The sequence below is a fragment of the Eschrichtius robustus genome, chromosome 6 (assembly GCF_028021215.1).
Source record: "Eschrichtius robustus isolate mEscRob2 chromosome 6, mEscRob2.pri, whole genome shotgun sequence".
In the NCBI taxonomy this organism is placed as follows: Eukaryota; Metazoa; Chordata; class Mammalia; order Artiodactyla; family Eschrichtiidae; genus Eschrichtius; species Eschrichtius robustus.
The window spans coordinates 62,337,950-62,354,610 of record NC_090829.1 but is presented as its reverse complement, the minus strand read 5'-3'; the positions used below and the strand labels follow the sequence as shown (position 1 = coordinate 62,354,610).

Here is a 16,661-nt window from a genome sequence, read left to right as displayed (position 1 = left end):
CTATGTTTTCCTGGGTGGAAGTCTGGATCTCCAGTCTCCTCCAGCTTCTGAGAATCTTCTGGTGTTGAGTGTTGAAAGCAATGAAACCTTGAATCCTTTTAGGAGCAAAAGGCCAATGTCTTTGTGCTCCGACAAACCAAATGTGGGTGAAATGCCTTAATCAATTTGTAGTGTTTTATAAGCCTGGCCTTCAGTGTAGCAGGAGTATTCCCCAAGTCTAGGCTACTACACTCTGGGAGCCATTGAGTTTAACAAATGTACTTAGCACAGTGCCTGGCACATCAAAGGCACTCAACAGATAGTTCTGGAGTGAATGAATAAGGAAGTTATTATTGTTAAGTTCTGAATTATTATTCTAGTTTCTTAACCAGTCTGAACAACATTTCTCAAGGGCTGTCTGCCTTCTTAAACGTGTGTGTGTGTGTGTGTGTGTGTGTGTAATTTTTCTTGGAGAGAATAGCAAAGGACAGAGTTGCTGTAGTCCTTGTAGTGAAGTGAAATGACCACTTACAATCCATCAGGAGAGAGGAAGAGCTACAGAAATGGAAATCATTCACTACAGCAGGGTGTTTAGAAGTAGAATAGACATAGTGAAAGCTGTAAGGGGAAAAATAACCCATGTCCAGGTGAAAGACATCAAGAGTGGCCTCAGCAAGAGGACAGGGACACAGAAATCCACAAGGAAGTGGCCATGTGGTCATCTCTGCCAGAGCAGCCCGGGCTCTGTGGCAAGCACAGCTGAGCGGACGGACCAGGTTCTCCTGATGGAATGGACGAAGCTGGCAATCTGACTCCACAGGCTGGGGGTATCTTTTCTATCTGGGATATTGGCAGATGTGTTCCCACCTCTCACAGTCTTTGATGCAATGAGAATATAGGTCACACAGCACTTGGAATCCCTCTTGATCTCTAGCACTGAGATAGTCGTGTAGCTTTTCCAGTCTCGGAGTCTTGTGCTGCAGGTTGAAGGTGATGTCTGAGGCAGGGGTTGCCCAGACCACTTAGGTTTGTGTCCAAACTGTCACATTTTCCTTCTGGGATGTTTCTATCCTTTGGTTGCTTCTTAGGTTTATTTGTAGGGTTGGCATCATGATGACTGTAATAAGGAGTGAGTGGGGAGAGAGAAAGGAGAGGCCATCGGCTACGAGCACTTTTTTGTCCTTTTTACTACTCAGTGCAGAACTATCTGGGGGAGATATTGGTGTCCCAGATAAAGAGCAGAGGAGAAAGGATAAAGTTAAAACTCGACTCCTGTTCATGAATTTACTTATTTATTTACCAGAGTCCTGTAGCTGCTCTCACAGCACTCCATTCACATCTGCGTTGTTTATAACCCTGTGTTTATCTCCCCATCACACACTCACCCCAACAGAAGGTTATTTATTGTGCATCCCCAGTTCCTTACACATTGAAAATACTCAGGCCTGTTGAATGAATGAATAAACTGTATTATTCTGTCCTCTTACTGAAAAATGCTACCTGGTTAATTTGTTCTAACTTTTTCTCACCCAGAAAGAAGATCTTCAAATATATTTTAAATATCATAAGAATCTGCCCCGAGCCAGGGCAATCTGGCAAGAATGTCAAGACTGCACCTACTTTGGGGTAACATTGCGTTTCTAAGGTCTCCCACAAACTGTTTTCCCTGGACACTGTTTATGTACATCCAATTTGTAAAGAAATTGAAAGTATGAACTAGGAAGAGGAGTTTGGCATTGGAATTTATGTTTATTAAAAGTCTCTCCTTTTTCGAAATTATACACTGGAAGTTTCAATGCTGCCCTGAGTCTCCATGGGACAGCCCTGTAAGGAGCAGTTGTAGCCTGGTGAGAAAACCAGGGTCCTCTTCTAGGATGGGTTTTAAAAGTGGAATTAAATCACACTTTGGGGTTCCCTGGAATGATATCAATAAGCCCATCATGTACCCTTGACTAAACTCCACCACCCCCAAACCCCAATTCTAAGACAGCCTTTTCAGAAGGCTGCCCCATTGTCTCCCTCGTAATGGACTTACTTTCTAAAAGAAATAAATGTTCCGGCATCCCTACTTGACTATAAAAATACTAGCCAAGCCCATCCCCTTTCCCATTACTCTCATTTTACACAATGTTCCTGACAGACTGAACAACCAATAACATTATGAAACTGGTCGACACAGCTGCCCCTCCTCTCCATGAAGAGCTCGTTTCACTTCTTGTATTTAAATGCTGCCGCTTCTGTTCTGAGTGTGTGTGTTGTTTTGTTTTATGTTGTTTCTGTTTGGCTTTTCAAGGTATGCCAGCGTCAACTGGGTCACAGTCTCCCTCTTTTTAAGTATCTGAGAGGACCAAGCCAGAGACTTGTAAAGTACCAGATGTTGTTGAAGGTAAATCGATGAGACAGTGCTTCCTGTGCTGGGAGAACAGATGTGGGCGCTATGGTGCTCTTTTCCTTAGACACGTAGAATTGTGACTTCGACTTCCGAAGGTGAAACTATGTCTAGATTTCAGGCTTTTTCTGTCCCCAGGTCTAAATCAGCCTCCTCAATGAGGAATAAGACCAAAGAATCGTAGGGTCCCGGGAGCCTGGCTAGTCCATCATGCAGCCAGGACATGGATCTCTAAGGAGAGCCCAGTTTAGGGGAGCAGAGGTCCTTGGGAGGAAAGTGGGGAAGAGGGAGGCCAGCACACTGCTGACAGCTGAGAGGGTGGGGAGGCAGCCAGACCTCTATTCTCGGTAAGATATCTACAGGTAAGATATCATCTGCTCCATTTTACAGCTGGAGCAAGGAGCTTCAGGAAAGAGGTGTGATTTTCCCTAAAGCTACTATTTTACGTGCATTTAAACAATGGAGGGGAGAAGGCAAAACTGGATTCTTCTCTCCTTTTGCGACATCTACCTCTCCCCTTAGACTGAGGATTTTTCTCAAGAACAACATAACAGAATGAATTCTGTTCTGCTGAATCCCTAGGTGGTTCTTTCTTTGCTCTGACACCAGCACACCTGCAGGAGAGCACTCCCAGACCCCGCCACCACCCCACCCCCCGCCCCCGCACACACAGGACAGGGGCTCTGTCAAAGCTGCTTCCCCAGGTGTGAGCTCAGGGAAAGGTTCGGGTCACTCCTCCAAGGTCTGTTTTGAATTAACCTTTATAAGCAGCTCTTGCCCAGTGGCTACTCTCACTTAATTGAAAAACAAGCCCCTGCTGTTTACTGGGTATCTTCCCACAGGTATTTCTTTTTGTTTGTTTGTTTTTGTTTTTGTTTTTAAAAAGAATTGTTTATTTACTGAACCTGGGGCAGATTAGATACACAACCAATTTTAAATTTACATCTTTTAACTCAATTTTGAAGTGTTTTCACACACACACAAATTGGCATGCAACAGTTACCCTAAGGTAAAACACAGTCACCTTAAACTGTTGCAGGTATTTTCGCCCAAGGTTGAAAAATTGTTTATCCTGAACATGAAAACCTGTAACAAATTTAAATTAATTATATAAAACTCGTTACTTGTAGTTTTCCCCTTGCAAAGATCCAAAAAAAATGTACAAGTAACTAATATGCATCAGTCACAACATAATCCTGGATCATCCCCACACCAAAACTAGATGCTCCTTTAATTTTAAACCCATCATCAGAGGCCAAGAGAAAGTCATTTCGTTTTATACAAAACAAAATTCACACCCACCTGTATTTCTTATTTAATCCCCACCATCAGATGTGCCAAAAGGCTCTGAAGTGTGAAGAAACTGAGGCTCAGGGCAGTTAAGCTTATTGCCAACGTTTTGCCCTCAGAACGAGTTACCCTCTCAGCTTTGCATCAGCAGGCCCAGCCTTGGCTGCACCGGCTCTGCCGCTGCCAGTGTGGCATGCCTGGACCTCTCAGGCCTTGGTTTTCTCGCCTGTAAAGTGAGGACACTAGAACCTCCTGCACAGGTTGCTGTGAGTGACGCAGTAGAGAGCTCACTCAGGGCTGACCCCCAGGAAGCTTCCGTAACATAACGTGTAGCTGTTGTTTTACACATGGAGCCGTCACACCAGCCTGGGAATGAGGACGATGACGCTCTGCTTCCCTCCAAAAGTGGCATCTGTGAGCGTGTTTTGGTACAGCGTTAAATGGTAATACTCCACGTAGGCTAGGGGCTGGTGAAAAAAGCTTTCATTTATGGCTGGTGGGAACATAGTACTTCTCTAAAGAACTTGGAAACATGCATCACAACTCTTAACATTAACAATTCTACTTCTAGGAATTTATCCTTAAGAAAAGTGTATAAAGATTATTATTATTATAGTAAAAAATTATTGAACCTAAATGTTTAACAGTAGGGGGGATTAATCAATTATGATTTAGTTATAGGATGCAATACTCTGCCACAATTAAAAACCATGTTTTAAAAAAAATATAATGTCATGGGAAAATGTTCATGATACGTTGTTGAGAAAAAGCAGGCTACAAAATAGCATGTCCAATGTGATTCTATGTTTGTGGAAAGAACTCTGTGCTGAATGTACCATTTACTCTTTCCCTCTTACTTGTGACAAACAGAAATATTTATATACATCCTCAGTTTAGCATTGGCTGGAGATTGTTTGCACAACAGATTAAGTTGGCCTTCTACTTTTTGATTTTCAATAAAGCTTTTGGGTTAATGCAGGGTCTGCTGGATTTTGAGTCACCTGAGGATTTGGAGATGGACCCAGGTGATCTAGAAGGAGGTTCGGCTAAGGTACTGGATATTAAATATCATTCTATGTACTAACTGCTAATGGTGTTTGCCTATACATGGAAGGACTTAAGAGCGATTTTGTTTTCTTTGTTTATGATCTTTATTGTGTAAATTTTCTAAAATAATATGCATCCTATAATTCATAGTCAGGAAAAAACAAAAAAATAAAGACAATTTCGAAGTGGGGATTTGTAATAGGATTAAGTGGTAATATATCTTCTTCCTTCCACATAAAAATGTTTTACTGGAATACAAAAGTAAGCGAAGGTGTAAAATGCATACATAAAAGACTGGAAGTAAATATAATAAAATCCCTTCGGTGGTTTTCCTGCATGGTAGGATTATGAATGATTTATATTTACTTCTTTGTACGCCTTAGTAAATCTATATACATTATGCCCTGTTCCCTTCCAAACGTGTGTGTATATGTGTGTGAATTCTAAGACAACCAAGAAGAAACTTGGAAGAAGTGATGGCCACACCAGACTGGGAAGAAATTTGTGGCTTGGAAGTGGGTTTTTTCAATTTTTCTATTATAAAATTCTGGTTTTAACAAGAATAATATGAGGCATGTGTCTCAAGGGGCAGTCATTTGCATGTCCTCTCTGCTCAGATGGTGCTGTGGGGATGCCTTAAGATTAAAGGAAGCTCAAGGCACAGGTAGTAATTTTATAGCCTAGAGCAAATGCAGGTAGCCTGGTTTAGAGGAGTTTAATAATGTTTGTAAGAATTTACCCTGAGTTAGAGAGGTTTAGTAATGTTTGTACGAGTCCTATATCACACACTGTAAAGCTAGCCACCTGCGGTGTTTGTGGGAGGAGTGTTAGTGGGAAGGAGAGGGAATAGGTAGCCGTTGAGTCTCTAAAAGCACATTGAGTTTCAAGTATTTCGGAAAGAGGAAGATGCCTGGTGTAAGAACTTTTAATCCTTTGTTAATGACGTTACAATAAACTCAGGTGAGAGTGTGTTGTCTTCCACCAGGACCTGGAACACATTTACCCCGAGTAAGAAGGTAAGAATCCATGGGAAATCGTTCAGTGGAGGCAGCAGGCTCTGCTCCATTCATCAGCCTTGTCACGCGTATCTCTTATCCAAAGATGCTAATCTTCAGTTTAAGTAGAGATTAAGAAAATGCACAACGCTTTGCTTACATCATGCAGTAGAGGATAAGAAGAGGTGGGGCTATATGCGGAGCAGCAAAGAGCTCTCTGTTCTTTGTTGTAGAAGTTGATGTGTTAAAAAAAAAAAAAAAAATGGACGAAGCCAAAATCTTTTTGTTTGTATTTACCAGATAACAGATAGATGTGCTATGTAGGTAGCAGGGGAATAAAATACGGAAACCCTAAGCAAAAGACTTTCAAGCTGAAACAACCATCCCTATCACGTCCTAAGTGTCACAATAGTAATAATTGGAACGTTGGTCTGTTAAATTAGGTTTGCCCTTAAAGCTGGGTCTTTATGCTGTTTGGGAGGTGCAGATCACGTTGGCTTACCTCTTTGGCATCTTTAATGGTGATAGAATATGGGAAGGGCAGGGGGAGGAGAGGAGAGAGAAAGGGCAGAGCTCCGGGAAATTCAGTGTGGCAAATGCCACCGTTATGGTGTTTACACATAAATCATTAGTAAACCTCTGCACAGCAGCCCATTCTTTGCCTCTAAAGTTTACAAATATCCTCCTCTGGACTGGTTTTAAGTATAATTTTACCCATAGGAATAAGACTGTCACATTAAATACAGGAATATGATACTCAGATTGTACTTTTCAATAGGCCCTGGGGGTAGGGGAGTAAAAGGGAGAGCACCCTATTTAAAAGGGCTGGGGTTTTCATGCTTTACAAAAGCTCAGGATGTTTCTTATATAGGCAGAATATAATGTCCATGATTTTATGAACTTCATTCTTCATTAGTACAATGTGCAGAAAGTGTAATTATTTTGCGTGTGTGTGTGTGTATCATATATTGTACTTAAACCAGCAAATATCCTTAGCTACCATTCTTTGGGAGCAGGGAAACAGGTTGATGTACCTACCTTCTCAGTTACTTCATGCTGGCTGGATCCGTGGCTCCTTATCTCTGTCCTGTTTCCCTTCTTCCCTTGGTAGATGGTTTACCTTTTGATTTCCAGCAAGGCATTTGCTTTCCACAGAATGGGCCAGAGAGGACCAAGGATTCAGCCTTCTCAGACGACCTACAACAAGCTTTGGCCATGATGGAGGATTTGATCAAGTCCTGTGAGTTGGCTGTGGACCTGGCAGCAGTCACTGGATGTCCGGTATGTTCCATAGCAAGTGCTGGGACATTTCAAAAGGCAGGCACAGTATTACAAAGGTAGCAGATACTGTGGCAAAGTTAGAGTACTGATCTGTGGGAAAGGAATTTGACTCTGGAGGAAAGTTACCTAAATTGGTCAGTAAACCTGTGCTACGAGATTCCAAGCAGCGCCTCAGCATTTTTAGGAATCTTGGGTTGTGGCCCTTGGGATCCTGAATGTTGAAACTGACCCATACTCTGGAAAAAGCAAGAACTCAGGGACCAGAACATATTGGGCGGGGGAAGGTGCTGAGGGAGTAATTTATTTTCTCACTCGTGGCACCATTAAAATATTAAAAGATTTTGCCTCTTGAGTTATATTTTCTCTGTGAAAATTACTTTGAAAATGGGTCCTAAGTGAACATCTAACCCCATTTTACAACACAGATCCCAGAAGAGGCCCCATAAGCATATATTGTACATCCCTTAATCCAAGTGCTTAAAGAAAAATACCAAAAGAGAGAGTGCTTGGGGGTTGAGCCATCTCAACTCTGGCGTTAGAGTTAATCCCAAGCAGGCCAGACCCAGGCATTCCAGGCAAACTATCCTCTATAACTGTATCATTGCCCTGGGACTGGGACATAATTAATATTTAGCTGGTTTTCACTGTGAGCTACTCTAGATTTTGACCCAGGGGTGTTTTCTGTCATTGTCATAACAAATTACCCCAAACTTGGTGCCTTCAAATAGTGCAAATTTATTGTCTTACAGTTCCACGGATCAGGAGTACAACATAGTCTCACTGGGCTAAAATCAAGGTGTCTGCCTTCCGTTCTGGAGGCTTTAGGAGAAAATCTCTTTCACTGCCTTCTCCAGTTTACAAAGGCCACCCACTCACTTCCTCCACTCATGGCATCTTCCTCCCTCTTCAATGCCAGCAACAGGGGGTTGAGTTCTTCTCACATCATATCACTCAGACCTTCCCTTCTTTCTCTTCCACCTTTAAGGACTCTTGTGATTATATTGGGCCCAACCAGTTAATCAAGGATAATCTCCCCATCTCAAAGTCAGCTGGTGAACAACCTTAATTCATTTGTCACGTAACCTGACCTAGTCTCAGGCTCCAGGGATTAGGACATGGACATCTTTGGGAGGCCATTCTTCTGCCTCCCACACAGGGATCAAGCATTCAGAGAATTGTTGATACATGTCACACAGATAATTTCCTTCTCTTTTTTACCTTTTCATTTTTACCTGGATCTAACATACTGTTTATTGAGGTCTGGGTAGATGAAATGACCTTTCTTTTCTTTCCTTGTCAGAAATCAAACCACGCAAATTAATTAGGGGCAAAAAACCCTGTGATTTTTGATTTCCCTCCCTCCTGGTTTTCCTCTGGCCAGCATCTCAGAAACAGCCCCGCTGGGTTTGCTGAGATCTGGGCAGCGATGCTATTACTGTCCCCTGGGACTCCAGAATGCTCTCTGCTTACTACTGATGCAAGATTCAAGAGGGTATTCATGAACCATGGGGTGTGTGGCAGAGGGGATTGTTTTCTTGATGATAACTGTTTCCTTCTTTGGCTTAAGGAAAGTCAAGAGAGCAATTTGTTTAATCATTTGGAACATCTTTCTGTTCTTCTTTTCGTCTTTGAACACATGTCAGCTACCCCTATCAGATGTCCCTTTCCCTGAATCAAAAGAGTGTCCTGGAACCTGTAGTCAGGGCAGGAAACTCCCAGCTATTATTCTGAGTGTAAGTAACATAGGAAGAGGAAGTTATGAGAAAAGAATGATTAAAATGTGAGTGAATAGCAATCTACTCTGATTTCATTCCAAGCTGGTTTGCATGCAAATAAGATGAATGAGTTTATAGAATTTTAGAGATTTTTTTAACACCAAGGCAAAGAACTTTTCTCCCCCATGTGTCCTGAGAATTACACCTTTGACATACACTCTGTGGTTTCTTTTTCACTAAGACTTTAACTTGCTTTACATCTAATACAGTAAGTAATGTATCCTGACAGTTTTGTATAATCCTACTGAATTATGGAAGAGCAGGCATTGGACTTTTCAACTTTCTGATTCAGAAACAGGTCCATGGAAAGAAGAGGTGACTCACCACAGTCACATGGTCATCAGCCAGGACTACTTCTTGGATCTCTTCACTCCCTATCCAGGGTGCCAACCTCTCAACACATTCTTCATCTGATTCTGTTTAGAGTTTACTAACAACTCAACTACTGTTAGCTCAGATCTAATGATTCTGAGATTCTTTGCATCAGCTTTGTAGAACTTTATCACAAGGTCTTTACCATCACATGCTGTAGGTAGAGATGAATCCAGAACTTAACTTCTTAGTTTCTCTATTGACATCCAGTATTAACCTGGTTTTGTGAAGAAAAGAAATTGAACTTGGTGGGATGAATTCATAATTAAAACAACTAGAAAAAAATGCCCTTCTGATATTTACATTTTCTCCCTGTTGTGTATACTCAGTTAGTTCTTGGTTTAATTTAATCACAGAAGATTTAAGAAAAAAAATTTTTTTTATTGGAGTATAATTGCGTTACAATGGTATGTTGGTTTCTGCTTTATAACAAAGTGAATCAGTTATACATATACATATGTCGCCATATCTCTTCCCTCTAGAAAAAATTTTTTAAGAAAATTTGTTTTGTGGAACACTGAGATGTAATTTATTTCCCTCTCTTTAAAAAAAAAAAGTTCCCCCCCTATTCAATTCAGTGCATAAAATATAGATGCATTTAGAGTTCTTTTAAATCCTCGCTTGCCAGGAACATGTTCCAAGGTTGAATAGTAAAGGTTGAATGAAATATTTTATTTTCTGAAACAAATTTATGTTACTCGATAAAGGAATTATTTTTATTGCAAATTTATTGTGGGCTAGGGCCAGGTATTTTATTTTCTATTTTAGTTCCCACTTTCCTTACCATAGTGTTGGCTGCAGAGATAAGGCTGAGTAAATAATCTTGATGACTCAGTGGAATTGCCTTGTACATCATCCCACCTTCACAGCACCTATGTTAAAGGGTGATTGTGAGGCATAAATGAGGATTAAATCATAGGGCACCTAGCACTATACCTGGCACCTGGTAGATGCTGAATAAAGGGCCCCAGTGCTGACTTATTTGTGTACTTAGGCTGGAAAGGAAGGAACCCCTTTGCTTCTGGCAGTTGTAATCACAGGCCCCTCAGTCCCACAGCTTCTGCTTTTCACTTCTGGACCAGGCTTTGTGCTAATTCACTTATCCAGGTGTTTCCTGCCTCTTTGTACAAGAAGTATATAGCTCTGTCCCTTTAGCTGTCTTTGCCAGGAGTGAAAACCTGGACACCCAAAAGAAGTCTCCTTCTGGAGGCTAGTTCTCCTACGTTCACTCTCTCAGTCAGATTCTTCATTTGGTTAATGTAGTCACATTTGAAATTCTTACCTCAGAGCTCTTACCTACAAAATGTCCACACATGAAAATGGCAGCATTTACTAGATTATTTTGCCATCATTTCCCATATCAGGGAGACCATCTGACATTTCATTTGCTGATTTGTTTGGGGCAGCCCCTATGTTGTATCTCTGAGCTCACACCCATCAGATTCATCAACACACCAAAGTGATGGCCACACTATTACGTCACTAGTGGAAAAACTGGTTGAGGCTACATTCATTTCCTAGAGCTGTGATAACAAAGCACCACAAATTGGGTGGCTAAAACACACAAAAATGTATTCTCTCACGGTTCTGGAGGCAAGAAGTCCAAAATCAAGGTTGTCGGCAGGCCCATTCCTCTGAAGGCTCTAGGGAAGAATCCTTCCTTGCTTGTCTCCTGGCTTCCTTGGCTTATAGCTGCATCACTCCAATTTCTGCCTGTCGTCCTAACTGTCTTCTCTATGTGTGTGTCTTTGTTTTCTTATAAGGACACCAGTCATTGGATTAGGGCCCACCCTTATCCAGTATGACCTCATTTTAACTAATTACATCTGCAAAGAGCCTATTTCCAAATAAGGTCACATTCTGAGATCCTGGGTGGACATGAGTTTTTTGGGAAATACTATTCAAGCCAGTTCAAGGTCATCACTGAATTAGCTTCCTCACATTGCTGAGCATTTAGCTTCATGTCCCCTCAGGCACTCACTAAATGCCAATAAATGATTCCATACTTTAGGGCACAAGTATCTGCAAGAGGTTGTACACGTAGTCTCTGGCCTTGGGACCAACTCCTGTCTGACTGGAAAGAAAGGATACATATGGTTGAAAAGATGGCCAAGGGTCATCCTTGGTCCTGTTCAGAGCAATCCCCCTACCCTCTTCCCTTTGGAGGCGGAGTAGCCTCCACACAGGCATGTGTCCTGGATGACGGTAACGTATGTACACCTGTCCTTCATCACTGCTATACAGGTCATGTGCCCTCGGCCACCACAGGATGGGCCTCAAGCATTGAGATGTCTGATCCCATCACAAGCGTGGTCCTAAGAAAGTTTATGCAAGATGTCCTGAATGATATGTAGCCCATCTCTTCCAACTCATCTCAAAAGACCCAGCAATTCCCTTTAGTGAGCTCCAATGATGACAGGCTTACTGGAAAAGGCAACCATATAGCCTCAGGAAGAGTCAGAACAATGACAGGACAGGGCTCATGGATGTGAGAACTAAACAATTCCAGGCCACAGCAACTCTAGGGCTTTGGCCTGGGAGGGAGCTGGGGTTCTCACCTGTGTGCTCTGCCTATACGTGCCAGGTATGTCCTCTCCCCTCACCGGCCACTGACTGGTTCTTTCCCCCCATTGGTGTCTTTTCCTCTTCCTCATAGTTTCTGATGACTTACCTTCTTCATTGCTCTGCTTCCTTATCATTTAGTCCACCTCCAGCCCTCTCATAAAGCATCTCACAGCTACAACTCTTGCTGCTTACTGCTTCCTCCTTAGTTCTCCTCAGTTCAGACAGGGATCAGATTGGCCATCTGGCACATCTTTTTTACACCGGGCCTCTGTGGTCAGGGGCTGGCCCGTCGCTGGATTCACATCCTTTGGTCAATTGCTTACTAAGGTTCAAACAGCTGTGGCTGTGGGAGGGATGAGAAGTGCAGAGGCTGTAAAGGACAAAAACGTCGCTGCCTAGGGTGGCCTCTTCCGCCTCTACAGCCCACGGCCTTGGCAGACACCTTAACTCACATCGCCCAGCCCTCTGCAGGTCATCAGAGTGTACCCCTGGGCTTGTTCCCCCGCTCCCCCAACCTTCTGGCCCCTTTCAGAATTGCTTTTAAAAGCTGTACTATGAAACGATGCCTCCACATTCCCCAGATGTGTTATTAGAAACAGCTTTACCTAAAATCCATTCATCTATCTATTCTGGGATGCAGTTGAAGGTGGGCTCAGTATTTGACTCAGTGACCCTTTATGAAGACCCATGGGAGAAATTTCTCTCACGTCTTATTAACAAATTGCCATGCTTTCCCTTAACAACTGGTTTGGGTATGTCTTTGTACATAATGAATCATATAACTCACTAGATTTCCCTCTGTACTGCCTGCTAGAAGGTCAGAGTCCAGTCTGCAAAAAGTTTACATGCTTTATATTGTATGGGTTTTATGTACATCCTCTTCATCTTAACTGCCTTAATCTCTATTTTTTTTCTTCAGCCTAATTTCCTTGGTTAGTTTCTGTCTGCCTATAATGTATATGTTTTTATAAGATGTATCTAATTTTTGAAATGGGGTGAAATATAAATAAATTTTAAAATAGAAACTACTGATTACAGCCGTTCCTGTGGCAAAGGTTAAACATCTACTTTTGCCAGCTGCCTTGACTAAACATATTTCCTGCACTCTATAGGTCTGAACTGTACAAATTGAATGTGTGTAAAGGAGAAAGCAATCACTGAGGGCTGGGATGGTTCCATTTGAGTGGGTGCAGGAAGGATGTGGATAGAGTGAAAAACTCCTCACTGGTCCTCATGGACCCATCGCCCATCTGTCTGCGGGTGCAGTCAAGCTAAGCCTGTGCAACCTGCAACAGAAGCATCGTGCTTTTAGGAGAGAAGGCCTTGTGACTGGGGCTCTTATTCCTCAATGAGGATTTTATTCACTACATTTAACACGTGTAAATTTTACAAAGCAAAAAGAGAAAAATATCACTGAAAATATGACACAAGCGCCATAGAAATGACTAGAGTTTATTGCCCTTGAAGTTTTTGTTTTTAGACTTTCAGATATAAAGTCATTCATTTTTTTAAAGGTATTCACAGTTTGTTCAATATAAATAATAAGTTATAAAATGCACATATGTCTAGTAATAATTATCAGAAATTGTAGGGCTTTATCTCAGCTAGATGTAACTCAGGAAAATGTCTCTGTCCTGGTCCTGTTCAAATAATTTTTCCTTTTGGTGTTTTGATTCAGGGAAATAAATTCTTGATTATCTACTTTAAGTGATATAATTTTTGAAAACTACCAGACAAAATACCACATTTCTAGTTCATCACACTCCACTACCTTTAGAGAGAGCTCAGAGAAGGCCAGGTCACTTCATTTGGACTTTCAACCAGACATATGATGGTGGAAGGAGACATAGTGTGTGCCTTAGAGCCAAAAAGATGAAATAAAAAATTTGTCATTTGGAATTATCTTTGCACTGTTCACTCACTCTGAAAAATGCAGAGTTGAATGTAATTACCATTTCCATTACAGTGTTATGAAGATTAGGTCATACTAAGCTTTCTCCTTTCAGAACAAATCTCATATTCTCAGGTTCTCATATACCTGAAGGAGAGGTTAGGATACAGATGGAATACATGGATTACCAAAGATCCATAATGCAGCAAAGATTCTGGCTCTCCCAAACATAATTAAAATATTAATTTCTTGCCCTTAAAAAGACAAAACAAAGAAGAAGAAATGGAATTCTGCTAGCTAAAATTAATTGCAAGACAAAAACATGGGAGTACCAATCTTCAAAGTATTGCTAACATGCTTTATGTTTATTACCTTATACAGCTGCACTATTTCCTTATATAACTGAATGATGCCATGCTCAGTGAAGCTCACAAAATTGTAGCTTTGATTAGTGACAGATTAGCCTGACTGGCTCTTATAAGATTGTAAACTTCAAATAAGCATGGTCTGTAATTTGAAAACAGACCCCTAAGAGTTCTTTCCCGTCAAGTAATTTAACAGCTTCTTTTTGTGTGTGTCTGTGTGTCCCAAAGGACGATATCAGAAAACTGGGCAAGCTGTTGATGCATGGCTCTTTCAACGTCTGGACAGTTCACAAGGATCGTTATAAGATGAAGGATTTAATTCGATTTAAGCCCAGCCAGAGGCAAATCTATCTATTCGAACAGGGAATAGTGTTCTGTAAGATACGAATGGAGCCCAGTGACCAGGGCCTGTCTCCTCACTACAGCTTTAAGAAGTCTATGAAGGTAAAGGGGTCCTGTTGCACTTGGGAGTTAGCACAACCCTATGGAGAGAAATGCTGTTATCCGTATTTTACAGATAAGGAAACTGAGGTGAGGTTAATTTACCAAATGCCACACAACAGAGCGAGAATCCACACACAGGCCTGATTCCAGAGTCAGAGCTTGTAATCAGCCACTAGATAGGGCCAGCGCTGGCACAGAGGTACCTTTGTGCTGGGTGGAGAAAAGGAACCCAATGGCAGCCTGTCTGGACAAACTAATTAAAAAGTACCCTCTTTCCTCCAGGCAGAGGACTGAATGCCTTGGAGATTAGAGCATGGGCTGGATTTCATCTTCTCAACCACGCATCTTTGCATGCAAGTGTAGGCAATATCCTGACCCTGGGGGTGTAGGAACCCATGTCCACACTGAACATTGCCTCTCACTCATATAAGAAATATTTCATAGCTAGCGATCACACGCACACACACACGTGCTCTTGTGATTAAAATTGGTAGTTTATTCATAGTACTTTTTGTTATTTTTGTTTCTTAATGGATGCTAATTCAGTTACTACTATGTAGAGATTTGTGAAATACTCAGGTATTAAAGGAGAGATGATCTTTTTGCTTAAAGTTGAAGGCTACAGCTCTGCATATGGAAACATATAGTCTGTCTTGTCCTCTGAAACAGACAAGACAAATGACACTGTACCAGGTTATGTTTTATGCTCCTTGGGGCTGTTAACAGAGGACAGCAAAACACTTGGAAGGAAGATGGAAGAAGAGAGTAATCAAGGGTAGCAAAGATTAGAGTGGCTGACAAGGATAATTTTTTAATCAGAAAAGATGGTACAGAAAATTTTCTTCTTTCTTTACAATAGTTAATGACACTTTCAATTCGCCAGCTTGGAAGGGGGAGCAACAGAAAGTTTGAAATTGCCAACCAAAATGGACTTGAGAAATACATCCTACAGGTAAAATTCATGCCTTCCCCATAGGTGTCCTTTTCCCTTTCCCTATCGTGTTCCCATGACTCAACCAGTGTTTTCTATCACATTCTAAAGGTCACCCAGAGAATAAAAGTCCTGTCCAATTAATGCACCAGGTGATCTGATACTCATAGTATTTTCTTATTTGTAATTGCAGGCAGCTTCAAAAGAAATCAGAGATTGTTGGTTTTCAGAAATAAGTAAATTATTGCTGGAACAACAAAACAATATGAAAGGTAAGGTTACCCTTGCTGACTTTAGTCTGGAGAGTTATACTGATTCCAACTTTGTAGTGGGTATGGAGATTGGGGATATTGTTAAAGAAAATGCTTTGCCTAGAAAATAACTGTGGGCACATTTTCATAGTACCTGGAAGCACCTGTGGATGCTTTAGATTGTGTGTGGGTTTTTGTGGTTGTGCGCATGTCCCTTTCACACATACTCCCACATACCCAATTGCCAAGATCCAATTTTCTCAATCAGAAGTCAACAATCTGCAGCCCAGAGGAGGGTCTTCGCCAGAACTCAACCATGCTGGCACCCTCATCTCAGACTTCCAACCTCCAGACTGTGAGAAATAAACTTCAGTCATTTATAAGCCACCCAGTCTATGGTATTTTGTTATAGCAGCCTGAACCAAGACAGCACACTTGATGAAAATCAGTTAGCCATAGATATAGAATTCTCTGCTGACAGTCTTTTCCTTTAAGCACTTTTGTCATCCCACTGTTTTGTGGCCTCCATAGTTTATGATATGAATTAAGCTATTTATCTTATTAAAGATTCTTTGCATGTGACAAATTGCTTTTCTCTTGCTGCTTTCCAGATTCTCTGTCTTTTTTTTTTTTTTTTTTAATTAAAGGGTAATTGACCTACAAAACTATGTTTGTTCCAGGTGCACAACACAGTGGTTCAGTATTTCTATACACAAAGTATTGCTATAATTTATGTCAAAAAGTATACTGCCTGGGACTTCCCTGGTGGTCCAGTGGTTAAGACTCTGAATTTCCACTGCAGGGGGCACGGGTTCAATCCCTGGTCAGGAAACTGAGATCCCACATGCCACACGGCACAGGGAAAAAAAAAAGTATACTGCCTATGTTTTCTTTCAGGAGTTTTATGGCTTCGGGTCTTACATTTAAGTCTTTAATTCATTTTGAGTTTATTTTTGTATATGGTATGAGAAAGTAGTCCAATTTGATTCCTTCACATGTAGCTGTCCGGTTTTCCTAACACCATTTATTGGAGACACTGTCTTTTTCGCATTGTATATTCTTTCTCGCCTCCTTTGTCATAGATTA

At 41.4% G+C, this 16,661-nt stretch overlaps 1 protein-coding gene across 1 annotated transcript in view; it reads left to right on the top strand.

The window, feature by feature from the left end:
- Positions 1-16,661, top strand: part of MCF2L2 (MCF.2 cell line derived transforming sequence-like 2) — a 193,402-nt gene that overhangs the window by 153,607 nt on the left and 23,134 nt on the right. Inside the window, exons 17-23 of the mRNA XM_068546304.1 lie at positions 1,513-1,605; positions 2,273-2,365; positions 4,638-4,709; positions 6,856-6,981; positions 14,178-14,393; positions 15,253-15,345; positions 15,518-15,596. Of these exons, the coding sequence (XP_068402405.1) occupies positions 1,513-1,605; positions 2,273-2,365; positions 4,638-4,709; positions 6,856-6,981; positions 14,178-14,393; positions 15,253-15,345; positions 15,518-15,596 (772 nt within the window). The remainder of the gene's footprint in view (positions 1-1,512; positions 1,606-2,272; positions 2,366-4,637; positions 4,710-6,855; positions 6,982-14,177; positions 14,394-15,252; positions 15,346-15,517; positions 15,597-16,661) is intronic.